Raw genomic sequence first — 27,296 nt, 5'->3', positions numbered from 1 at the left:
GGTCGGTCGGTCGGTCGGTCGGTCGGTCGGGTATGCCCGATCATAAGTCGGTGTGAGTGGGGTCGGTCGGTATTCTCCAACAGTTGCCCCCCTCCACTCCTGAGTCGGACGGTGCGCTGGCCGATGCCTTTGTTTGGGCAGCGACGCCGGGCGAAAAGAGTGGATTCTCCGTGTGCCAAATCCGACCGTACCGTGAGTTGATACGATGTCAGGCGTCTCATGAATGCCGAGCGATTCGCTGGTGTCGGGTGTCCAGTCGGTGTCAGATGTCCCGTCCCATCGACGTCAGGTGTCATGTCGGCGTCGGACGTCCTGCAGGTGTCGGATGTCCCGCCGATGTCAGACACCCTGTCGGTGTCAGACGTCTCGTCCCATCGGGAAGGGGAACCGTCGTTCTCGCCGTCCCTTCGGGGATACGAAACGTCGCGGCCTTTACGCCACGTGGTGTGCGGCCATTGGGACGGGTTCGTTGGAGCGGATGGAGGTGACGTGGCTCGATCTGAAGGCAGGTGCGTCGAACCGTCGGGCCGACGGATGGCCCGGATGACGCCATGCAGCAGGATCTGGGGAGTCCTCGTTGGTCGTGCCTTCATCTCGACCGTCGGGGGTACTATATATATAGGGTCGCCCCCATTCAGTTTTTTACCCTCCTCATTTTACTGTCGAGACTCTGCCCGTGTGAGTCCTCATTCAGGTACTCTCCCGCTTCTCTTTTCCTTTGTAGTTCCTTCTTCTTCTCCTAAGGGCCATTGTCGTCTTCACCATCTCCTTCTTCTTCTTCCCTGCCATCCGTCTGAATCCATGGCTAGGACGTCTCCACGAGGTGGTCGGTCGGGAGAGCCGACCGACGACACTCGGTCGACCCCGGAGGTGGAGGTTTCTTCACTTTCGGGGCCGAACGTCGATCGGCTCCGGGAGCAGTACCGCATCCCGGGGCAGTTTCGGCTGTTCGCCCTGGCGCTGACGGTCGGGTTAACAGCCTGCCTGAGGGTCAGGTGGCCTTCTACTTGGAGGATCTCCGGGCCGGCCTTCGATTTCTGATTCCGGAGTTCGTCCGAAACATCCTGACAATTACGGGCTGTGCCCGGCACAACTCACGCCGAACTCAGTTCGGCTGATAGTCAGCTTCGCACTTCTGTGTCGGCTTTTGCCGACCGATCCTCGGATCTCCCTTTTTCGAGCTTTCTTCATCCTCCGACCCCATCCTAAAGCCCGAGGATGGTGGTACTTCGTTCCTCGGAAAGGGCTCTCCTTCATTACTGGTCTTCCGTCGTCCATTCATGGATGGAAGAACCAGTTCTTTTTTGCATCGTCTTCTGTTCCTTGGGGGTTCCCTGTTCGTTGGGGGAATCCGCGAACTGAGCCGAACGAGAACAGTCGGGATGGAGGCTGAAGATCGGGAGGACTTCCACCGGCTGAAGGACATCTCGGTGCCGAAGTAGAGCGAGCTTGTCACCGAGTAGGCCCTGTACGACCCGGCCTTAGCCCGGTCCCCCGCTTAGGTCATTTTTATTTTTCTTGCCCTTTTTCTTCTTTTTATTTTTTCTTTTCGATACTGACCATCTGTCGTCTTTTTCAGACATGCCGTCGAGAACACGACTGACGGCAGCCGACGTACGTCAGTACGCCGTGAGAAAGAGGCCGGTGCAAGGCCGGACCGTCGCAGCCTCCCAAGAGGCCCCATGCAGCTCCATCGAGCGAACCGACTGGGTCGGGGGCGGAGCCAGTCATCGCACTGTCGGCGCCGACAGTGCTCATCGAAGTCCCGTCCGAGGGACCGTCGGGCGAGGGTGCCGCTTCGCCCGAAAGACGGGCTGCTGAGTCCGTAGACGGCACACTGACCGCCCAGCAGGCGGAGGAAGATCGGGAGGAGGCTCGCGAACCCGAGCGACCGATGCCTGCTGCCGCCGCACCGTCGGTCGAGACTCGGTCGGGCTCAAGCCTGCCATCGATCTCCGATGTTAGGGCCTGGGCTCCGGCCGAGGGAAGGCCCCCATGGCGTCGGGCGACGAAGGACGGTCGGCGGTGGAGGATCGACCGACTTCCCGCTCCCCGAAGGTGCGTCGGGCCTGGCCAACCACGACTTGGCCAGGAGACTGTGCCAGGCGCTCCTTCTTCCTGCCGACATCGATGCAATGAAGAACCAGCGTGTCTCCGACATGCTGTCTTCATTTTATCCGATGATGATCCGGGTAAGTTTCTCCTTTCTTTGCCTTTAATGCGTTCCCGTAAATTCGGTCTCTTATCGGTCGGCTTCTTTGTGCAGCTGGTTTTCAATATATCCGAGCTAGAGGTCGGATATCGGAAGTTCGACGACATGCGCGCGGCTTGGAGGGACAAGGTCGGGCCCTTGAAGCCAACAAGGTCATCCTGGTCGACCAGTTGCAACAGTCGGCCGACCAGGAGGGCCGACTTGAGGGGGAGGTCTCCCGACTTACGGAGGAGGTCTCCCGACTCAAGGGAGCCTTGACGTCGTCGGAGTCGGAGTTGCAGTCGGCCAGGGACGATGCGAAGAAGAAGTCCCGGACCGTCGCCGCTTCGGCACAGCGAGACAGCTTCGCTAAGGAGCTGGAGGCCGACCGCGAGCAGCTCCGAGTAAGTCTCGAAAATCTCGCCAAGGCCGAAGAAGGCTTATCCATCGCCCAGGCCGATGCAGACATCGCGAAGGCCGAAGCAGAGTCGGCGAAGGAGGCCTTGGGTCGGGCCGTCGAAGACTTCCGGGACTCGAAAGAGTATCCGAGAAGAGCTTCTGGAGAGCGGCTTCCTTTCGTACCGGGTCGGGTACGAGGATGCTCGGGAAGCCGTTCGAGGCCTGTACCCGAACTTGATCTCAGCAGCGTAGTTCTGCCAGAGCCGGAGGCCCCAGCTGCGGAGGAGACGGCCGAACCAGTATCGGAAGGCCTTTCCACCAGGGCGGAAGCTGAAGAAGATGCAGAGCCGGCTACCGAAGATCAGTCGGCCCCGACTGTCGAAGCCAGAGCGGATCCGCCGACCTCCCCCATCGCTACCCAGTGGAAGAGGCCGACTCTGACGATTAGTCAGTTTTGTTTTTCCTTTTTGCTTTTGCTCCAGCTTGTATCCGGGCTTCGGCCCATCTTTGTAAAGCCTATTTTGATCTTTAATGAAATCAGAGTCTTGGACTTAAACTTTTTCCTCTGCCTGTTTTTCTTTTTTCATGTGTTGTAGAATGCATCCGAACGCGTAAGTCGCTAACCCACATAGGTCGGTTAGGACGTTCGGCAACTCATGCCGCTACGAAGGTAGAACAAGTCCCAACTTTGGGTCGGCCTTCAATGGTCGAGGTCGTAAGTCGGGCATCCTTCCCCCGCGTGAGTCGGGCGCGTTCGTTGAGTCGGAAGCCGACCGACTGCCAGGAAAAGGTTTGGCAGTCAGGTCTCTTCCGATGCGTTCAGCCAATGTCGTCCGACGCGTTTAGTCGGGGAAAGATGATAAGTCGGATCCTGATACCCTTGTGTCGGGTATTTATACTGCACCTCTGATATACGGTGGTAAGCCGAATATCTTCCGGCCGGCGTAGCTCGGTCGGGAGTTATGAATGCGACTGTGTCGCATCGGTGATAGACGGTGGTAAGCCGAATATCCTTCGACCGGCCGTAGCCGGTCGGCAAGTTACGACGACGGTCGTATAGGCATTTCGCCTTTCTTTGGTCGGGGCCAATCGGTAGGCTAGCCGATGGTCTAGGCCCGAAAGTTCGACCGTAGAAGGAGTGTCAACTCCCATCGCCGTGGATGGTTCGGCCCTTGCGAGCGCCCGATACGTCGTCGGCGGTCGGGCCGTCGGTTTCACTCGGATACGAGTCCGAGTCGGGACGTCGGGACCCGACTTTCTGAGTGAGCACCGATCGTCAGTCGAAGAGTTAAAACTCCAAATTTCAAACTGGATTTGTATTCCGAATAACAAGTACAAAGTTCATTGGTGATACAACTTCAGGTTGTCGGCGTTCCATGTCCGGGAATGGATTTCCCTTCCAGAGTCTCCAGTCGGTAAGCCCTTGGCCCATAGGTGTCTGCTACCATGTAGGGCCTTCCCAGTTCGGAGCCAGCTTTCCTTGGTCCAGGGGCTTCGAGACCTCTGCCTTTCTCAGGACTAAGTCCCAGGCCTGAAAAGTTTGGTCTGACCTTGGCGTTGTAATATCGGGCTACCTTCTGTCGGTATGAAGCCATGCAAAGTTGGGCCTCGTTCGCAGTTCGGGGAGGAGGTCTAGGTCGGCCCTCCGACAATCAGAGTTGTCCGGCTCTCGATACCGCTCGACCCTGGTAGATGGCAGCCCAATCTCGAGTGGATCATCGCCTCCGTCCCATAGGCCAAACCGAAAGGCGACTCCCGTCGAATGCGGGGGTCGTTCGGTAAGCCCACAGAACGGAGCCTAGCTCGTCGACCCATAGGCCTTTGGCTTCATTTAGTCGGGTTTTGAGTCCGTGTAGTATGGTCCGGTTGGTCACCTCGACTTCGTCGTTGGACTGTGGGTGCCCGACTGAAGTTAGTCGGTGCGTGATGTGGAACCTTGCGCAGAAGTCTCTGAAGTCTTGGTTGTCGAATTGCCGCCCATTGTCGGTGATAATGGTATGCGGCAATCCGAACCTGAAGATGATGGATTTTTGGACGAAGTCCTCCATCTTTCGTTCGGTAATCTGCGCCAGGGGCTCGGCCTCCACCCACTTGGTGAAGTAGTCGATGGCGACGACTATGAACTTTCTTTGACCGATGCTGGAGGGAAAGGACCGAGAATGTCGACCCCCCACTGAGCGAAGGGCCATGGAGCGACAATAGGAGCGATTTGGCTGGCCGGTGGTGCTGCACGTTGGCGTACTTCTGCAAGGTTCGCACTTTCGGACCAACTCAGCCGCGTCCTTCCTCATGGTGGGCCATAGTAACCCTGTCGCAGGACTTTGTAGGCTAGGATTTGCCCCCAAGTGATCCCGCAGATTCCTTCGTGCACTTCTCGGAGAGCATAATCTGCGTCGGTCGGTCCCAAGCACCTGAGCAAGGGAAGGAAAAATGACCTTTTGTAGAGTCGGCCATCCATGATCACATATTGGGAGGCCGACCATCGGAGCCGTCTGGCCTCCGTGGGATCTTCAGGACTGATTCCGTCAGTCAGGAACCGAACAATCGGATCCATCCAGCTTGGTTCACTGTTAGTTGTAGCACCTCTTCGACCGGTCGATACTCGCTGCTCGAGGTTCTCCACGAACGTCCGGCCCAAAGAGTCGAAAGCCGAAGTCGCCAGTCTGGAGAGTGCGTCGGCCCGGGCGTTCTCCGACCTAGGGATGTGAAAAATTTAAAATACCTGAGGCGCGTTACGAGATCCTTCACTTTCTGGAGATATTTGGCCATGGCGGATCTCGCGCCTCGAATTCACCTTTGACCTGCCCCACGATCAGCTGAGAATCGGAGAATGCCCGGAGGCTGTCGATCCCAAGTTCCTTCGCCATCCTCAAGCCGGCAGGAGCGCTTCGTACTCGGCTTGGTTATTGGAGGCTTTGAAGTCGAATCGGAGGGCGTACTCGGTGACTACCCCATCCGAGTTGGTGAGCAGGAACCCAGCCCCGCTCCCTTGAGCGTTTGAAGCTCCGTCGATGTGCAGTACCCAGGTGGAGAACGGGTCTGGCTCGGAGACCGCATCTCGTCCTGGGTCCGCACCTTCCGACCCTTGGTCGGCTGTCGGGCATTCGCGATGAAGTCGGCCAGGACCTGGGCCTTCAAGGAAGGTCGCGGTTGGTACTGTATGTCGAACTCGCTGAGCTTCATGCCCACTTCGCCAGTCGTCCCGACGTATCCGGTCGGCGCAATATCGCCCTCAGGGCTGGTTGGTGAGAACCACAATAGCATGCACCTGGAAGTATGGACGGAGTCGTTGTGCGGAGACGGTCAGGGCGAAAATCATCTTTTCCGTCTCCGAATATCGAGCTTCAGCCGCGGAGCACTTTGCTGGTATAGTAGATAGGCTGATGGGTTCGGCTCTCTTTTCTCGGACGAGCACCGAACTGACCGCCTCAGAGGAGGTGGCCAAATAGAGATACAAGGTCTCCCCGACCTCCGGCTTCACAAGCAGCGGCGGGGAAGCCAAGTACTTCTTCAGATCTTCGAAGGCCCGTTGGCACTCATCCGACCAAGAAAAGCCTTCGCCTGCCGTAGAGTTTTGAAAAATGGGAGGCACCTTTCAGCTGATCGAGAAATGAACCGGCTGAGAGCGATGATTTTTCGTTCAGCTGCTGGACCTCCTTCTTGGTGTTCGGATGCGCATGTCGATGATTGCCTTTATTTTCTCAGGGTTGCCTCGATCCTCGCTGAGAAACGAGGAATCCGAGAAACTTCCCTGAGGTCACCCCAAAGCGTACTTAGTCGGATTCAGCTTCATTCGATGTTGTCGTAGAGTGCGGAAGGTCTCTTCGAGATCCCGAACATGATCCGAAATCTGCGCACTTTTCACCAGCATGTCGTCCACGTATACTCCATGTTGCGCCCGATCTGATCTTTAAAGACCTTATTGAAAGTCGTTGGTAGGTGGCGCCGGCTTCTTCAGCCCGAAGGGCATCACCCGATAACAGTAGAGGCCCTTGGGGGTCACGAAGGCAGTGTGCTCCTCATCTTCGGGCGCATCCAGATCTGATTGTACCCGACAAAGCGTCCATGAAGCTGAGCAGTCAAAATTCGAACGTCGCATCCACCAGCTGGTCGATCTTTGAAAGTGGAAAGCTATCTTTTGGACAGGCCCGATTCAGGTCGTGTAGTCGATACAAATTCTCCATTTCGTTGGCTTTCCTGACCATGACGACATTGGCGAGCCAATCGGGATATGCGGCTTCTCTGATGAAGCCCGCCTCGAGCAGCTTGTCCACTTCTTCGTCGATGGCCTTCTGTCTTTCAGGAGCAAAAGACCTTTTCTTCTGCCTCACCGGTCTCATGTCGGGTCGATGTTGAGTCGGTGGGTTATTGTCTCTGGGGGATGCCCGACATATCTGCTGCCGACCAAGCAAATATGTCGGCGTTGGTCGTTAGCAGCTCCGCCAACGTTGGCATTCCGGGTCGGGTAGTTGGGACCCGACCCAAACCTTCTGATCGGGATTTTCTGCAATCGGGATCGACACGAGCTGTTCGGCCGGCGAGCCCCGTTCTTCCTCCTCCCGTTGGTCTAGTTTGTCGATCATCAGGGAGCCCCTCAACTCGTCGCTCTGAGAGGAAATTGGAAGCATCGACGAGCGAGCTATTGGTCTCCACGCATCTCTCCGACTCCGTTCCTGATCGAAAACCGAACCAAGAGATGGTACGTCGAGACGATCGCCTTGAGGGCGTTAAGTCCGGGTCTTCCAAGTATGGCATTGTAGGCCGAAGGTACTTGAACGACCGCAAAAGTCAAATGAACCGTGCTTTGTCGTGGTTCGGTGCCGGCCGTCATGGGCAGGATAATTTCACCTTCCATCATGACGGCGTCCCCGGCAAAGCCTATCAAGGGCGTAGAGATCCTCTTGAGTCGGTCGGTTGATAGTTGCATCCGGGAGAAGGTCGAGTAAAAAAAATATTTATCGAACTTTCATTATCTACGAAAATTCTTTTTACATCATAGTTTGCTATTATTGTCGAAACAATAACAGCATCGTCGTGGGAGTTTGGATGCCCCGAACGTCTTCCTCTATAAAAGTAATCACGTCGTTTGGACGCAGCTTCTTCATGGGCTCCCCTTCAGCAGACGTCCCCGGGCCAAGTCGTTTGGAAATCATATTGATAACCCCGGCCGTCGGCTGATTGGTGGTCACTTCCTCAGTCGGCGGGGGTCGTCGGTCGGCCACAGGTCGAGTCGGCGGGTTCCTCCAGAATTTACCGAGATACCCTCGATGGATGAGAGCTTCGATCTCATCCTTAAGCTGGATGCATTGCTCGGTATTGTGGCGTGGCCCCGGTGGAATCGGCAGTACTTCCGTCGGTCGAGGCCTTTTGCCTTCAGAGGCGGAGGCCGTCGCAGGTATTCTTCCCCCTCGATCTCCATCAAAATCTGCGCACGGAGAGCGGAGAGAGGAGTGTAGGAGTCATACCTGGGGCGTGTCGGCCTTGGAGTCTGCCGTCGAGGCGACTTTTGGTTTCGTCGCGGGGGGAGACCCGACCATCAGTCGGGGGCCTGCTAGATTCGGCGGGGTCCCGACCCTTCCTTCGCTTTTCCTTCGGACCCTTGAACTCGGTTGAGCGCCGGTCGGAGGCTCCTTCGTCCGCGCGCATATACTTGTACGCGCGCTCCAGCAATTTGGCATATGTGCGGGGGAGGGTCTTGTCCAGGGAGTAGGTGAATCGGGATGCCCTCAGCCCCCGTTTCATGGCGGAGATAGCCATATCTTCATTGAGGTCCCGGACCTCAAGCGTGGCCGTATTGAATCGCGCCACGAAGTGTCGGAGCATCTCATTTTCTCCCTGTTTGAGGGAGAAAAGGCTGTCCGACGTTCGCGGCGGCTTCCGACTGGTGCTGAAGTGAGCCACGAAAGAGTGCTCGAGCTGTCTGAAGGAGTGGATACTTCCCGATCGAAGACCAGAGTACCAGGCCCTGACAGCCTTACGGAGCGTGGCGGGGAAGCCGATGCAAAAGAGAGAGTCGGTTGCCCCCTGAATCGTCATGAGAGCTTTATAGCTCTCCAGGTGGTCGATTGGGTCGGTGGAGCCGTCGTAGGGCTCCACGTGTGGCATCTTGAACCGACTGGAGATCGGTTCGTCGAGAATGAGTCGGGAAAGAGGTTGGGCGGTCTGAAAGTCGACGTCGTTCAAAGACTTTTGCCCGTCCACCTGCAACTGTGCAAGCCGACGGTCGATTTCCTCGAACCTGCGTTCGTAGTCGTCCGTCCGTCGGTGCTGGGAGATCCCAGGGGTGGAGTCTCCGGAAGATTTCGAGAGGGAGGCGGACGGCGTTCGCGGTCGCTTCTCCTTCCTCGCTCGCTCCAGCTGGGAGGGAGAAAGCTGTTGGGACTGATGGGCATCGTGCCGCGGCCGCCCCTCCTCCTCTCTGTGGGAGCGCTGTGACAGGCGCTCGCACGGAGGCGACGGAGATCGACGCAGGCGCCGGTGGCTGCTCCTGGAGGGCATCGGACGTGCCGTCGGTTGCCCGGTCGGTTGTTGCTGGAGGCTTTTGACCGCGTCCGTCAGCACGGTCATCTGCCGCACGATTGCCGCGATCTGCGCCTCCGTGATCACCGCGGGGTGCGGAGAGCTAGGTTCCACCGCGGAGGGTGGCGGAGAGGCCTCTTCCCGACGGAAAGAGCGCCTCGTCGACCCGGTGACTCTCGATCGTTGAGCTCTTGTCTTTGTCATTAGTATCTACTGCTTGAGAAGACCCCCTACCTGGCGCGCCAATCTGTTGCGGCCAATCCCCTCGTCGCCTGGTCGCCGGGAACGAGTGCCTGCAAAAAGAAAGTCCACACTGACCGGAGGCAGCTCCGACGGGGACCCTCCGACGGTCAAGTCAGAGAGGTGACTGGGCAACAGTAAAATGAAGACAGAGAGCTCAATCGAGAGAGAGTGAGAAAGGGAGCAAGCCTGTCCTTTTTTCAAGGCCCTTGGCACTGTAGCCTTCCCCGATATATATAGTGGAGCATAGTATGGCGCCGTCATTAATGACGCAGACAATTGAGGAATTGTCAACTCGCCGTCGACTGTCAGAGTCACCGTGAAAGTGTCACATCGCCGTGGGGCTGTCAAATCACTAGGGTTGACAATGCCCTAGGTGGGATAATGCCCTTAGGAGGCAGTGCCGCATGCTGCTGTCAGGGCTAACAGTCTCTGGCAGCTGTACGGCGATCGGAGGAGTCGACCGACCCTAGGTCGGTGGCCAGCTGTGTGGCGTCGGGTAAAGATTCGGGCCCCTTCGACGGTCAGTCGGGCATGTTGCGAGAGTCGGCCATCAGACTTCCTGGTTCAGTCGGTCGGGAGAGTGGAAAAGGTCTGCCCGACCGACGTATCCTCAGTCGGTAGAGAGCCGTTAATCGACCGATAATGGCGTCCGACGATCGGTCGGTCGGTCGGCCGGTCGGTCGGTCGGTCGATCGGGTATGCCCGATTATAAGCCGGCATGAGCGGGGTCGGTCGGTATTCCCCAACACCTACATCTTTTTCCTTACAATATTTTCAATTATTAATCCTACCATTGTTGTCTGCTTATAAAATGTTGTTATATCGTCGTGCTTGTATTATAATTATGCATACCAGTATTTAACCCGCGCATTGCGAGGGTTTAATTGATATTAATAATATTATTATTTTTTATATTATGAATATTAATAAATTTAAAAATTAAGAATACTATAAAATAAATTTGTAGAATATAATTTTTAAATATCAAAAATAAAATATAAATTATTTGATATAAAAAAATATTTTTTTGAATTTTATCCTGATAATTCTAAAGCATGAATTCGCAGCGTAAAGCTTAGAAGTAGTAGAAGAAAAAAAATAATTTTTTTTTAAAAAAATTGAGAAATAACAAATTAGTAAGTCTATTAAAAAAATGAGATTAAGAAAAGAATTAAACTAGCTTTGATCCATGGTAGCTTTTGAATAGTAAATATAATATGTTTCAAACAAAAAGGATGGATGAAAAATCCATCCATCTTTTTCTCCATTCATCATTCCTTCACTCCATCTTTTGTACCAAATAGATGGTTAGATCTCAAGTGCCTAATTGATACTAATAATAATGATATTTTTTTTATGCTATGAATGTTAATAAATTCAAAAGTCAAAAATGCTATTAGATAGATTTGTAGAACACATTCTCTAAGCATCAGAAATAAAATATAAATTATTTGATATAAAGAGAGAAGCTCTATTTTTTTAAATTTTATTTTGACAATTCTAATGCATGAATTCACAGCGTAAAATTTAGAAGTAACAGAAGAAAGAAATTAAAACTCTTAAAAAAAAAAAGAGAAATAGCAAGTTAGTAAATCTATTAAAAAATGAGATTAAGAAAAGAATTAAATTGGCTTTGATCCATACTAGCTTTTGAAGTAGTAAATTTTATATGTTTCAAATAAATAAAATGGATTAAAAATCCATCCATCCTTTCCTGTACACATCCTTTGCACCAAATAGAGGGTTAGATCTCCAATGCCTTTCTCCTCCATCTCTCTCTAAAATCTTAATTTTTTTCAAAAAAATTATTATTTAATATCGTTTAAAATAAGATGATGGGTCTCGAGACCCATCCCAGCTTCGGATCACCTCCTTGGGAGGAGATGGAGAGCTTTGCCCTCTCCGACGCCCCCTCTGACTACCGCAGCACCATATCCTCCTCTCTCCCCATCATCATTGGGATCGTCGCCACTAACAGCAGCAATCCCCTCCTCTCTCCCCCTATCCCTCTCTCCACGGCCTTCTCCTCTTTTCTCGACCCCCCTCCTACGCCGATATCATTTTCAACCCTTTTGACACGTGGCGTGTTGGGAGAAAAAAGTTGAGAAATAGCAAGTTAGTAAGTTTATTAAAAAAATAAGATTAAGAAAAAAATTAAACTAGCTTTGATCCATGATAGTTTTTGAAGGAGTAAACTTTATATGCTTCAAACAAAAAGGATGGATGAAACATCCATCAATCTTTTGCACCAAACAAAGGGTTAGATTTTCAGTGCCCTTCTCTTCCATCCATCTCTAAAACCTTAATTTTTTTCAAACAAATTATTGTTTAATATCATTTAGAATAAGATGATGAGTCTCGAGACCCATCCCAGGTTTAGATCATTGCCTTGAGAGGAGATGGAGAGCCTTGCCCTCTTCGATGCCCCCTCCGACTACTGCAGTGCCATGTCCTCCTCTCTCCCCGCCATCGTCACTGTCGCTGCTACCATCATCTCCTCCTCTCTCCCTCTATCTCCCTTTTCGTGGCCTGCTCCTCTACCTTTCTAGATCCCCCCTCCTATGCCAATATCTTTTTTAGCCTCTTTTACATGTGATGTGTTGAGAGATTACTTCATAATCTGACATGTCAATACGAAATTTTGCCTCTAATATATGTTGATCATTTTACTTATATTATATAGATTTAAGATGGACTTGGCTACAATTGGTTGGGCCCCAGAGGAGGGGGGGAGGTGGGGGTGTTGTTGTGTGCGTGCTCTTATATATATATATATAAGATAGGGGTGTTGTTGTGTGCATGCTCTTTTATATATATATATATATATATATATATATATATATATATATATATATATATATATATATATATATATAAGATTGGGGGTGTTGTTGTGTGCGTGCTCTTATATATATATATATATATATATATATATATATATATATATATATATATATATATATATATATATATATATATTAAAATAAAGGCATTAGTCTTTGCCTATCACGTATTTATTTTCTTTCAAGGCACCATCTGTCATGTATCTTTTCTTATGGAGAAAACATCGAAAAAATAACAAAAACATATGGAGATATGTGGCGGAGGAGAGCATGGAGATGGGAGAGATTTCTTAGGTTATGGTTAGGGTTTTTTCTGGAGCATATAGGTTTTTATGCAAGTTATGGCAGTGTGAGCAGTAGAGGGCTAAGGAGGTTGAGGGCAGGAGCTCAAAAGGGGGACTTGCAGTGGCTGGTGAAGGCAGTGAGGAGATGGAGGGCAGCGGGGAGGCCGTCAGCAGAGGAGAGAGAGGAGAAGGAGGTAGAGGAAGGTGAGCAAGGAAGGAGAGCACAAAAATCGAAAGGGTTTCTTAAGTTTCGATTGGGGTTTTTTAAGCATACAGGTTTTTGTGCGAGTTATGGTGATGTGAGTAGGAGAGAGCCAAGGGGGTTGAGGGCAGAGGCACAGAGGGAGGCCTTACGGTGGAAGGTGGCGAGGAGGCAGAGGGTGGCTGGAGTCCATCGACATGGAGGAGAGAGGAGGAAGCAGAGGAGGGTGATGAAGAAAGGAGAGCATGGAGATCGGATGGATTTCTCAAGTTCTGTGAGTGACAAAGGACCGAGAAGATTGAGGGTAGGGGTACAGAGGTGGGTCTCATGGCAGTCAACGAGAAGGCAGAGGGTGGTGGGGAGGCTACTAGCGGGAGGGGACAGAGAGAGAGGAGGCGGAGGAGGGCAAGGAAAAAATTGCATCTCGTGCATCACACGGAGTTATAAGTTTGTGTGTGTGTATAGTCACACTAGAATCAAGTCGATCGAATTTTGACTCAGATTCGATCAAGTCAAAACTTTATAATAGGGATCCTACATCAACAATCAAAGTCGTTGAATATGATTTACTGTCTTAAAGTTACTTGTATATAAAAAATTATATGATTTGAAGATCCCTGATCTCTGCATCAAGTAGTCAAAAATCAGATAGTCTAAATAAAATTAAATTAGATATACTTTTAGTTATTTGATGCATAAGTTAGGAATCTTCAAATCATATGATTTTTAGTGTACAAGTAGTTTTGAGGTATTAGATCGCATCCAACAGTTTGAATCATCGATGTAGGACCTCCATTATCTAATTTTGATCTCATCGGATTTAAGCCCAAGTTCAATTGATGTTATCACCGTGTCTGCCCTACACACGCGCGTGCGCAGAGAGAGAGAGAGAAGGGATGTAGATTTGAATTTTCTTGATGGATCTTTAGTTAGATTTGATTAAATTTAGATTAAATTATACATAAATGGTCCAAATCATTTGATGCGGTTTATTATCTATAAATTGCTTTACAATAAAATTGATATGAATTTGAGATTTTCGATCTATACATTATATGATCAAGAATATATTATTTTATATTATTTAAATTATTATTTTTTAATTATTTGTTGCATAGATTAGGGTCTCTGTGTCACATTATTTTTCCATATAGACTTGATCATCGGATAAGGGAAATTCTTTGTGCACTGCGGGCGGTGTAAAAAATTTGACATAGAGCGCACCGTCTTGTCTGATTGATCCACGCAGTCACCACTTTCCAATATGTATTTAATATCTGTAGTTTTACTTTTTGGTTTAAAATTTTGAATGATGAAAATATCCCTATTCTTTGAAAAAATTATAACATCTTATGTCCATATCATGACATCCTGCATTTAGAAAGTCTTAATTTTTGTCCACGGGATGTCATAATATAATGCAAGATATCATAATATGTACAGAATGTTATAATTTTCTCAAAAAATAGAAATATTTTCGCTATTCAAAATTTTCAAATGAAAAAGTAAAACTGCAGATATTAAATGCGTATTGAAAAGTGGTTTGACAAAGATACCCCTTTTATATTATGATATCTTAAACCATATTATGATATTTTGGATTATATTATGATATTCTGTTTGCAGTAAATTATAATTTAACGTACGATGTCATAATATATACAGGATGCTATAATTTTTTTGATCATATTATGATATTCTACATATAAAAAATTATAATATATTATAAAATATTATAATTTTTTAAAAAATAAAAATATTTTATCATATAAAATTTTTAAATAAAAAAATAAAATTATAAAAATTAAATATATATTAAAAAATAATAATTATATAAATTAATCACATAAATTGATGCGCTGCAGATGAAATTTTCTGCGTCAAAGAATTTCTCCATCGGATGGGATAAAAGTCTAAAACCTTCACAAACCTTCTTTCCTTTTCATTGGCTATTATGCTAACACCCATCCATCATCTCTCACCTACATCGCACCTACCACCTTTGCCTGTACGGTGAGAGTATTTATAGACAACCTCGATCCTCAAATTTTTTACCCAAAATACCCAGGATCTCTCGACCGCTTCCACTCGCGATACAGTATCGCCCGTCTCAGGCCCCAGGCCCTCCAACCGCAAAAGACTAAGGGTAAAATCGACAAAACACGTGCACTTAATAAATGTGAGGTTGGCCAGCTCCATTCGGAGTGGAGACGAGCTTACCATTTGTTTCTCTCTCCCTCTGGGAGTCATCGTTATGCTCTCCCAAGGCCTCCTCCCTCGTGTTCTCTCTTCCCTGCTCCAGGGTTCGAATCTCTTTATCTCTCTCAACTCCAATCTCACCCTCTCTTTTCTTTTTTTTCCTTTCTTTTTTTCTGGATCTTTGTTTGATCTCTGATTCTTTTTGTCGGATCTGTTAACAATAATATGTAGTGTTTTTTTTTTTTTGGACGATTCTTTGTGCAGCATGGATTGTCATTCTCTTGTAATATTTTAATAATGTATCTGTATGTTATTAATTGAGAGTTGTATGATTCGCACGTCTTTTATTCTTTTGAGATTCGAAGTGTATTAGGTTTTGCATCGTACGTGATTCGTCTTGAATCGGTGGATCTTGACGTTATGATTAGGCAGAGAATTCTATTATACGTTTGGATGTGAGAATTTGGAATATTTTGTGGAATAATGGATGTGTATGGTTCATAATGAAAACGATGATGCGTTTGGAAGTCCCTGGCGTCGGAGCTTGTCAAAGGTGACTGCTGTGAGTCTTTTTTTTTTTTTTTCTCCCTTGAACCATGCCTAATTGCTACCGAGATAATATATATTTTTTTAAAATGGTAGGATTGCATTTGTTGTTTGAAAATATACATAAGGAGAAGCGTCACAGATAGCATTCTGGAAGCTTATTTTTTGAATTTGATGACCTATAATAGGGACTATATTTTAGCACTTATCTTGAGAACTGGTGAACAACTTTCAGAAAATCAAAGAAGAGAAAAATAAAGAAGCAAAGGGATGACTTGATTCTTGAGTTAATCCATCGGTTAGGTATGATGGGTATGGTAGGCAAAAAAGAAATAAGATTAAAAAAAAATAAAGTATATATGACACAAGGACCATATAAGCAACCACTCTCTTCTGCCACCAACTGGCAGTCTTGAATGTAAAGTTTGTGATGCAATATCTTAAGAAGTTAGATTTGTGTAAATGCGATGGCAGGTGGCCTCAAAAATATGATGTTGCTGGTTTTTTTCCCAGAGGGTTCAATTTGTTTCCTTCTTGCAGCAATGAAGAGAATTGGGAGAAAAATAAGAAGATAGAGTGCTTTACTTGGGTTTCTATGGTTTGAATAGGGTGGGAACTAGAATTTTTGGGAAATGTTTCTTACTTGGGTTTGTTATTTTTTATCTTGAATCCTGATCCTTCTTATTTGTACTCTCTGTGTGTGTTTGTGTGTGTGTGTGTGTGTGTGGTTTAATTTACCTAGTCAATGAAGGCCCCTTGAGTGGATTCACTATCTTTATGCAGGTGGGAGATTGTTTTAGGAGTCCATCCTGGGAAATGGCTAAGGATAGAAGCACCACCAGGCACCAGTTATAGCACATTTCCCATGTCTTCTGTTATCTCCACCTTTAAAGCCTAAATATACAAATATGGATTTATAACAAAAAATTTCACTCTTCTGTTCTAGATAACTTCACATGTGCTCAAACGTCTGCTTGTAGAACTCTATTCTTGCTTTTATTTTCATTCTTTCCAGTCCCCCACTCTCTTCTACTTTTGGGTACTTGGGGTCATCGGTTTACCATTTTTGTTCTTTTCTCAACTGAGTGGCTAAAAGAGGTTGGTTCACCTGATTTTTTTTGTTGCCAACTTGCCATGCACCTTGGTGGAGTGTTAGTAAGGTTATTATATCTTTTGGAGAACATTGTCAGAACCCTATACATTGGAAGGGACAAATACTCCTCTTAGGACAGATGGAGTCATTCAAACAAACCTTATAGGTGCCTAGGCAGTGCTTAGGCACCTAGGCCGACCAGCAACCAACTCTGTTCATGCTTTGATGTTTCTAATGTAGAGGTGTCAACAAAGCATATCTAGATTATTGACATAAAAACCTTGTATGGCCTCAAAATGATCTAATACATATCCATGGAATAAAATTGAAGTATGGAAAAAATGTAAGATATACTTTCTTTTTGGTGATCATACATCATGATCATGACATAAAGTAATAATAGTAGTATATCAGTTTAGCTAAATAATATGTAGCTTATCCCTTGCAATGTGTCTGTCAGTGTTTCCCTGGAAACAATCATTTTATTGGTAGTATAATTACTCTTCTATGTTCCCTTGTTTTCACTAATTCAATTTCTCCAGGATGGCTAGATCTGTATATTTTCTAGTATAAATTATCTATTTTGTATTATTTTTTCATCTTTTTTTTTTATAATCTCTTTTTACGTAAACTATACTTGAAGAATTTGTTTTCCCTTTATATGATGGCTTTAATTGCTTGTGCGACTCTTCTAATAAGAATACCTTTTTCAGGTAAGAGGACAGCCTTGCATGTGGCCGAACATGGGAAAACACTGGTTTGGAAAACATATATTATATAGTTTTGGGACTCTATTTTTGAGGCCTATCAAGACTTTGTATGGAGGGTATCATGCATATGGTGTTGCTGGGCTTTTGTGTAATATAACTAATATGGCATCTTCTTTGCAAATTGAATTGGTGAGTTCTCTTGTACTTTTAGACCTTTTCTATTGGATGTCTTCTATACATGTTCAGAGCAAAGCTATTGAATTGTTGTTGTTGTTGTTGTTCTTTGAACTCAAACAGACTCAATGCTGCAACAGTTCAACTAAAAAAATTTCCTTTCCATGAGAAGCTACATGGGAAAGTTATCTTTAGGACTTTTGGCTTCTTTTATTAAGTCTAGAAGTTAAGTCTTAACATGTGCTTTCCACATTTTATTCCTTCCTCTAAAGATTCTTTTACCAAAATCTTGTCTGTTATTTCTTTGTATATATTTCTGAGAGATCCAGTTATTTGTGCTTCTCATGCATCATGTAACCTGTACAGCCGTATATAACCATCTATATAATGTTGGCATCAATGTGTTGTTTTCTGGATCACAATTTTAGAACATGGTTTTTAAGAATGGAGATATATTAAAATAAGATGGGGCTTGGAGCATGTGAAATTACAAAAAGTGTTTCTTTAGATTGACATTATGCCAAACATCTGACTGGTTCAACTTGGATACTGTTAAGTTCCTTCAGAATATTTAGTCATCCATTTGCTTCTCAAATAGTTGGGTTATATATTTATTCGATGCTTTGAGCTAGACTGTGATGCCTAAACCAACTGTACGTATCCATGATATCCATAGCAATAAGGCCATTTGCCATCATGATGTGGTTGGAGCTGTCACTTTTTGACAGTTTGTAGATGTAGGCAAGGTTTTAAATCCCATAGGACAAAAGTGTCACGGTTTTCTCATGGAATGGGATGTCCCATTGTCCCATCTTATTGCAACAACGGTCCTGGTCATGCATCCCGATGGCTATCTTTTGTCTCTCCCCTTCTTCTTTCTTTTCTTTCTTTCTTTTTTTTCTCTCTCTTCTTTTCTTTCTTTTCGTCTACCTTCCTTTCTTTCCTTTTCTTTTTCTTCTCCCTTTTTTTCTCTCTCTGTCCTTTCATTATTTACTTTTCTTCATCTCTCCTTCCTTTCCTTCTATCCTCTTTCTTCATCTCTTCCGGTGTGGATGGGTTTCGGTGTCTTGAGCCCATCCTGATCTCATTTTCTTAGGAACGGACAGGATGGATGGGACGTCCCTTGTCCCACTGGGACATAAAACCTTGGATGTAGGCATGTGTACTGTTCATACTCATTCCCCCATGTGTATAGCCATGTACCGGGCCATGTTGAAGGGCTTGATACATGATGAAGTTCAAGCAGTCCTAATGACTCTAGGATATGGTTCCTAATGATACAACTACTCTGTCATCTTTATTTTTCTTGATCCTTAGTCCATGTTGTTCATCTTTATAGTTCTAAATGTCATTGCATCTCGTCTAACAATATTGAGGTTGCATTTTCACATGGTGTAGCATGACTGATCCTTGTCAAATTGTTTTGCCCACCCTGTAATTTGTTCGTTTCTAATAGCACAACATGCTGCTAATGTATTTTTCTCTTTTGATTTATTTAATGTAATATTGTTCTTTTATTTGTAAAAATCATAGTTTTATATAATTCTTTTTTCTATTTCTGTGTCACCTATGTTTACAAAAAAACCATCTTGGTTTCAGCTTGAGGTAGTTCATTGTGGTCCTCATAACCTTCGTTGCCATCAAGCAACTAAGAAAGCATGTGTTCATTCTTCTTATTTCCACAAAAAGTTGAGCTCATACTCTATCCACTGTTTGCAATGCATATCCGATTTTTCCCACCTTTAATCACATATCCTTTGTCATCATGTAGAATAACATTGCACAATTAACATTTGACATTGTTATCATTATATCCTTTCATATTATGAGTTGCACCTGATTTTAATTCCCTTTTTATAGAATTACTTGAATCTGTGTTAAATATCATCCTTTGCAACCTGCTCATATTTTTTTCATTCTTATGGCATCCTAGGCAAAATTTCACTTTTAGTAGGTGTACCATTCCATTATTCCAAGGTTTTTTTCCCCCTTTGTCAAGATTGTGGAAGAGACCCCCTTGACCCAATTATTTAACCAATTGACTATTTACACCTGGAATAAATGAGGTTAAAGGAGAGGTAGCAGGAAACATGGTCAACCCACCTTTTACTCACTTTTGCCTGGTTAACCTAAATAATTGGGTAAATTTACTCTGTCAAAATGGTTAAATGGGTTTATCTGGTTAATCCCTCCATTTTTGGTCTGAAGTTATTCATAGAACCTAGTCAACTTGGTTTCATCATCCTAACACCAAAAGGGCCTCAGAGTTACATTTATTTTATGTGGTGTCTTGTCAATCATTTGGCTAAATTATCTATACATGTTTTGTACATCAATCTGAATAGTCTAAGTTGTGTATGGCTTGTTATCTAAGGTCATCCCTGAGACCCAGAAACCCGGACCCTAGTTGAATGCAATCTAAAACTGTGTACATGCGGGTTGTGTAATGGTTCAGAAAAAGACCCATTAAAAGTTTAGAGTCCTGAGCTGGTACAAGTGTGTCCAACCTGATTATACTACATTAGTAGGTATATGATTGGTTTTTATGAACCCAACCTTACCTAAACCTGATAGTATGTACCGCATGTCTTTGCTTTTATATCATTCACATTTCTAGTAAAATTTATTAATGGTAACGTATGCCATTATTGAATTGTTTTGAAGACATGAAGGTAAGTGAACTTACTAACTCTTGCCACCTAATTGAGACTTGAACCTGGACTAGTTCATACCAATTCAAACATGGTGTTTGGTAAGGTAATGTTCTGGTCGTATGTGGACCACCAACCCCATTCACCGAGTGAGTGTTATGAAGTCCTGGCAACCCAAACCTGACATAATCTTTGGATGGGTAGGATTTAGGTCAACAATTTAGACCTGAACCCCCTAGAGGTCCAAGTTCAGGTTGGGAAGTATCTGGACTAGATCCCACCTGAAAGCATCCCTCTATCTGTTTAGTAGTCTTCAAGTAGTGTATCTATGCAGGCATTGTTTTGACTTTCTTTGCTGCTGAGACAAGGAAATGATTTTTGTCCTTTATCAAGAAAAGTTTTCACTGACCTTTCAATTTAAATTAGGACAAATTCTATGAAGAACCTGTTTGAAATCTTGGCAAAACAATCACCATCATCTATCCAGCACAAAAGAAAAACAATGCATGGACAATTTTCTGAATAATCACTTTTTGCAACTTGAAAGGTCCATAGGATCTGAAACTATAAAACTATGAAGAGGGCAGAACTTCAGGTTGTGCCAATCTCTTTGACTAATATAGCATTTTGAGATGTCTTGGATATTTCTTTGTTCTGTTGATTGAGCATGACTCCTGTAACTTAGGTGTCATATCTAACCAAACTGTTCCCACCTAGAGTTGAAGAATCACTCAGACAGATTTGATAAATCGACAATCATGTATGCATTTATGTATACATGGAGGGGCACAAGGTTCATGATCAAAACTTGAATCACCATTTTGGTTTGGAAAATTTGAAATGCACTCTCAATGTTTATCTTTTCTTTCCTCATCTATTATCGATCAATTTTTAAATTTAAAACAAAGATCTTCATGCCTTAAGTACAAAACCTCCCAAATGGACTATATAATTTTAAGCCAAAAGGTCCTTGTTCGTCACACTTAGCCGTTTGGATGCCAGAACAGCTTATTCCTGGATAAGATCTTCTGGTTGGGTTGAGGTCTTGAGAAAATAAAATATCGATCTATGAAAAATTTGAGAAATTGGTAGAACTTCGGAACCAATTGTCCCGATATTTTGAGGAGAAGATAAATCACCTATTTCTCCGAGAAAGTTATCCAAACTTTTAGGAGTGAAATCATTGACAACCTCCCTATAATATTGGGACTCTTTTCCAGACTTACTATTTTGATTCTTCAAACTCTCATTTTGCAGATAATATTCAGTGATTAGGCAGTCCAGCATCCAAACAGGACCTAAAGCCCTTATACTACTTTTTAAGTTCTGTTTCCATAAGATTTCTATGAATATTCATTGAAAATTTGCCATGACTTCTTCTAATTACTTTATTTGGCTCTACAAACTCTATGACATGAAATTTTCACCTTTCTTCAATTAAAAATTTCTCACGGGCTTGAAACATGGAAATAGCCTCTCCACATGTAGTGGTATGGTTGTGTACATCTGACCCTCTCCGGACCTTGCAGTGGCGGGAGACTAGTGCAGCTGGGCTGCCCTGCTTCAATTGAAAAACCTGACCTGGTTTCAGAAATCTTATAAAATTGTCAAGCTGGCATATATTTCGGGGATGGTATGCGTGATGCTTTTGTAAATTCTTAATCTTCAAGAATGGGCTTGTAACGACTGTAGAAAATCTGTTTTTACAAAGTCATTCTCAGTAGATAGTGCTGTCTGCTTATAGTTGACTGATGCTTCATGCTCATCTCTTAAAGGTATCTAGACATGGAAACCAATCTCAATTCATGTATTCATAATGTTAATTTCTTGTATCTTTTTGCTAGGTACCCTGCCTCCAAGATAATTATGCATATCTTTTGCATGACACGGATACAGGTACGGTTGGAGTTGTAGACCCTTCTGAAGCTGTTCCTGTTATCAACGCACTGGAAAGGAAAAATCAGAACTTGACATATATACTAAACACTCATCATCATCATGATCATACTGGTGGAAACTTGGAGTTGAAAGCAAGGTATGGTGCGAAGGTACGATGCAGTTACTTTATTTTGATTTTAGAAAAGTAGCCTAGATGACAAATTTGCCTTCTTGTTTTCTTTGAAAACATTGTCCTTCACCACTTCTATGAAAAGAGAATGTTTATGTCACATTTTAATAATTAGTTTATACTCTGAAGCTTTTGTTCTATGTATTTAAGGATTTTTGAAGTTTTTTGGTTCTCTGCAATTTGACCTTAATTTGGTGATTCATGTAGACTAGTGATCAATAGTGTACCATAACAGGCTGACTTTTATGTAGTAGAAGTAAGCTTTCAAAATTTTATGACACTGGAGGTGCTTAATTGATTCTATAGGGACAAATGGATGGATGATTTTAGTTGAAAGCATTCCAAGATGTTGCTTTGTTGTGGGTTTTCAAGTCATCATCAGTCTATGGGACTTTATAATGAGCCTTTATGGTCTTCTCATGTATATGTACAGTTAGAAAAGCGATAAAGCTGGAAACCCTTACTTTTTGCTGGAGGCTAGAAGCTAGAAGAAAGAAGGTCCTGGTCTCCAGTACTTATTCAGGAAATAAATTATGAACTTAAGAGTGATCTCTCATAGTGATCTGGTTGTCCCTCTCTAAGACTCATCTGTGCTCCAAACAAGGGCCTGTTCAAGTTTATCTTTTTTCCAGACCTACTTATTTTGTTCTTGCCTTTCATGCCCATTGAAGGTTTTTTTAAAGAATTCAACTACATGGAGACTGAAGAGATGAATATTTTAGAGTTCACTTCTGGAAGAATCTACATATTTTTACTTTCCTAAGTATGGGCTTTATTATCACATACAGTCATGCCTAGCCATACTGTATCATGAGTCTATATTCATTGAAGTTGGTTCAAAATAACCTTCTTTTTTCAAAAAAAAAAAAGTACCGGACCTGTACAAATAAAGTGGTCACTCATCATGACATCTCTTGCTCGTGGTCCTCTGTAAATAAACTTTCCTTCTTTTGGCCAACTCTGTCATTCTCATTCTAGTGCTACAGTATTATCCATTATTTCTGTTCAATGTAACTGAAATTAATTTTTCTATGACACCTGTTCCATATTATTTCTTTTAAACACTTAAGATAAATATGTGCCATGCCTTTTTTGTGGGTTGCTTTGGTACTAACCTTGAATAGGAAATATTTAGTGTGCTAATGACTTAGCACACTTACCCTTTGAAGAGCACGTAAAGTATATTTTGTGGTATAGGAGAACAAAGTAGATAATATGTGGTTTAGGGTTAATCTCCATGGAGAAGGAGGTGGTGGGGTGCGGGGGTGGGCTCGGGTGTAGGGTGTGGGTGATCGGTCTGCAAATTCCTGTAGAACATGATACTGATGGGCTTCGTAAGGCAACCATCATCATCCATAGTCCATTTCATTCAGTGGATGTTTCTAGACGGTTAACCTGTTTTACCACAGTCACACGTCCATGTAGAAAGAGAATCGAGACAAAAATGGATCTTGAGTAAGCCTTGGTGTTGCAGAATAGCACAGGAATGTTCCCGCATATTACTTTCCTGTTCAGCAAAGTAAGATGCATGTTAAATGTAAACAAATAGATAAATTGTTTTGGGGAACTTTTAAGCCTTTAGAATCTTGTTCAGTGACTTCATCTTCTGAATATAGGTGATTGGTTCCAGTGAGGACAGGGACAGAATTCCTGGCATTGACATAGCCCTTCATGATGGGGAAACATGGATGTTTGCTGGTCATCAGGTGCTTGTGATGGAAACTCCTGGTCATACAAAAGGTCAAATTTATAAAAATCACCTGAAACTAACAGATCTACCTTTTTCCTACTCATGTGATATGCTGATTACCTCATTAGAATTGTATATAATGCTTTTCCCGCTCATGGTTTACCATAAACAAAAATAATCTATTCCATGCTCCTTTTTTTTTTTGTTTATACTTTAGGTGTGGAAGTTTCTTACTAATGATTGAATTTACTTGTTCATTTGACATGGTTATTTCCTAAAGATCAGAATTGGAAATCACTTTCTTTGTAATTATGACCCTGGTAACAATGTTTTCAGTTATACTCATTCCTTTTCTTATTTTGTTCTACTCTTATCATGACTTAATAAACGTGCACACCCTCCTCCGAATTTTATAACTTTTTTTAAGTAATACTTTCTTTTGTGCAGATATTTAACCAAACTATTCTGGACATTTCTTGAACCATTTTACTTAAATTTTTTGAATAACCAAAAACAAGTAGAGAACAAGGATTAATATATACTGATTAGAGCTGTTATATCTAGGCATGTAGCATACATAATAAATATGCCATATATTCTTCTAATCCAAACCTTACTTTCTTGAATCTTAAACAGGTCATTTAAGTTATTACTTTCTGGGATGTGGAGCAATATTTACAGGGGACATTTTGTTTAGCTTATCGTGTGGTAAACTTTTTGAAGGAAACCCAGAACAGGTTTTTCACTGAACTCAGAATTTTTTGTTTGCAATGACCGATTCTATCCCAATAATGACACTCATCTGCTGAAGATCTGACTTGGTTGTTTGAGTAAACTAACCTCTGTTTCTGTGCCCTAAAGTATAATAGACAGACTTAAATATGATGCATGCATATAATATTAGAATCATGTTATCATTCCAAGAAATGAAGTTCATAGTGTGCACAACTTTAGTTAGTGAGTAGACCTATGTGCATTCTACATGGGCCTTACTTTTACACACAAAAAATGTTAAAAGGTGTCAACATAAACGTGCAATATATATTTATGCTTGTGAGTTCGTATAAATATGTCTGTGGATGTGCACAGCTGCTTGCACAGGTCTTGGTTTGGTGTTTGTTCCACTGGTTCATGCATAGGAATTAAAATTTGGAAAGCTATCTGTACTTCCTATTGCTCCATCCAAAATTTTATTTCGGGCACAATCATCAGTGGCTCAGATCTGCTTGTGGGAAAACTCAAAGCTCCTGATTCTGACCACATTCAAAGTTCAAACTCATTTGCAGGTTCTGAAAAAAAGGTTGCAAGAGATCTAATTATTTCAATATATAACAAATTTATCTTCATTTGCACAATGAGGTGTTATATAAGGATAATCAACAGTCATTATATAATGGTATCTTATATATAGTTTCAGCAGATTTTTCTATAATAAGAATCTGTAAAATTTCTCATGCTGCAGATGTTTTCTTCACTTCAAAAGATTATGTCGTTGCCAGATGAGACAAACATATATTGCGGCCATGAATATACACTGGTATGCAATTCTGTAGGTCTGTAAGTAGCACACTATGTTCTGCTTATCCGAATATGTTTTGGTTTTACTTCTGACAGAACACATGGTTTACTTAAATTTGAACAGAGTAATCTACAGTTTGCCTTGTCCATAGAGCCCAATAATGAAGCACTTCAAGAATATGCGACACATGTAGCTCACCTCCATAGTAAGAAGCTGCCAACGGTAACTACTAGAATCTCCTAAAGTTATTGATTTGAGTGTGATTGAAGATACATGATTTGCACTGTTTCTGTGAATCCACATGGTGATCTCGTAATTTGATTGAGTAAAAGGCATTTAATAAAGTACAATTTCAAAGTGAAAACTAGCTATTCTTCTGATTTACTCAGATTCTGACCAAGAATTTTCTGTATATATCTTAGATTCCAACTACACTAAAGAAGGAAAAGCTTTGTAATCCATTTCTGCGCACCTCCAGTCCAGAAATCCGACAGAACTTGAAAATCCCATCTGCTGCAAGTGATGCGCAAGCCTTGGGTGTCATCCACCAAGCAAAGGATAACTTTTAAGGCAGTGCTCATGCTTGACTTAACACAGGTTTGTATTATTTCAAGAGAAACAAATATATGTATATTGCCTTTTTGTAATATGCCCAATCAATTCCTTTAGTGCCGATAGTTCACATTGTCGGGCACCTGGTGAAATGCCCCTCCAGTTCCAATCTCATCCAGAGTTATATTCGTTTTGCACACTGCCAATGTGCTACACTGCAATAAAGTAGTATCAGGATTTATGTATGGCATCATTCTTGTTATAACATCACCTTTTGCAACACCCACTTGTGCTATCAAGGATTGTCGGTGGAAAAAAGGACAAGGATCATATTTATATTCAGATCATGTCAATATAATCACTATAGTGTTTCTTGCTATCAGTTTTTCCTGGCAAAGGAAAATTTTGAGATGCCTGAAGAGCAAATGAAGCTATGATAAACATTCTAAAGTTATATTTAGGGATTTTTGCAGTAAAAATAGACTCTATTTTCTTCATTTGCAGAAGAGACAGATTTATTTATTATTTATATATTATCGATTTATTTATTTTTGCAGAAACAGTGAGCAGTAGGTGAATGCACACATTTTATTTAGTTGGTGTACAAGTGTATTGGATGCAGACGTGACAGAAGTTGAGGCACATTTAAAAATGCTCTTGCAAATAATAGCAAGAACAAAGGTATAACAATTTCACAAATTTTTTAAAAATGGAAGCAAATTCTGGCTTTTATGCAAATTTGACAATTAAGTTGATTTTTGTGCATAATTTATTTATATTAATAACTCAGATATATTCTCTCTCTCTCTCTCTCTCTCTCTCTCTCTCTCTGGTTGTTGTTGTTGTGGTGGTGGTCTGGGGGCCTTAGCGTGGAGGGATGGGACGGGTGGCACTCATAGATAAACTCTTAGTTCCATGAGGAGCTGGTCATTTGTTGATCGTTCAATAATTCTATACTATTGAAATTCCCGTCAGCTTGAATAAAGTTGTTGTTTGAACTCTGTGGAGATTCCTTTGAGTTCATGTGTTTGCCGTTGACTCCATGTGGCAGAGGCTTATAAAGACATTTTTGCTGAGGCAAATAAATCTAATTGGAGATTGTTGAACCGGATGGCGTATTTACTGTCTACAGTCTATATCTGCTGAGGCAAATAATTGGAGATTGGTGAACCGGATGGCGTATTAACTGTCTACAGTCTACATCTTAGAAGGAATAAAAATAAATAGCTGAAAATTTAAAATGAAAAATGAAAAAGAGATCTTCAAATCACAACCATCAACTGGACAGCGAGCATTCTTCTTACAGGCACTTCAGGCTTCCTACAACCTCTCTTTCTTTTCCCAGGGGTGGAGCTCCGTTGGGATTCTCACGCCGCTATTGCCGCTGGCTCTACCCAAACTCTAATCTATTAA

General features: G+C 43.5%; 1 protein-coding gene across 4 annotated transcripts in view; it reads left to right on the top strand.

The window, feature by feature from the left end:
- The window catches only part of LOC105035196 (probable hydroxyacylglutathione hydrolase 2, chloroplastic), a 27,179-nt gene extending 493 nt beyond the window's left edge, over positions 1 to 26,686 (top strand). The window contains exons 1-9 of one of the 4 annotated variants that reach the window (XM_029262308.2): positions 14,865 to 14,984; positions 17,233 to 17,418; positions 21,899 to 22,102; positions 23,739 to 23,862; positions 24,449 to 24,549; positions 25,275 to 25,349; positions 25,455 to 25,553; positions 25,754 to 25,928; positions 26,441 to 26,686. In XM_029262308.2, the coding sequence (XP_029118141.2) occupies positions 17,251 to 17,418; positions 21,899 to 22,102; positions 23,739 to 23,862; positions 24,449 to 24,549; positions 25,275 to 25,349; positions 25,455 to 25,553; positions 25,754 to 25,900 (918 nt within the window). In that variant the 5' untranslated portion in view covers positions 14,865 to 14,984; positions 17,233 to 17,250 and the 3' untranslated portion in view covers positions 25,901 to 25,928; positions 26,441 to 26,686. Of the gene's footprint in view, positions 1 to 14,864; positions 14,985 to 15,148; positions 15,443 to 17,232; positions 17,419 to 21,898; positions 22,103 to 23,738; positions 23,863 to 24,448; positions 24,550 to 25,274; positions 25,350 to 25,454; positions 25,554 to 25,753; positions 25,929 to 26,440 lie in introns of those variants that run through there. The other 3 variants (XM_073252428.1, XM_073252407.1, XM_073252469.1) reach the window with 3 other exon arrangements.
- The last annotated feature ends 610 nt before the right edge of the window (positions 26,687 to 27,296 follow it).

Source organism: Elaeis guineensis, chromosome 1, assembly GCF_000442705.2.
Source record: "Elaeis guineensis isolate ETL-2024a chromosome 1, EG11, whole genome shotgun sequence".
NCBI classification, from domain to species: Eukaryota; Viridiplantae; Streptophyta; class Magnoliopsida; order Arecales; family Arecaceae; genus Elaeis; species Elaeis guineensis.
Note: the sequence above shows the minus strand (reverse complement) of the source record. Positions and strands in the feature narration are given on the sequence as shown.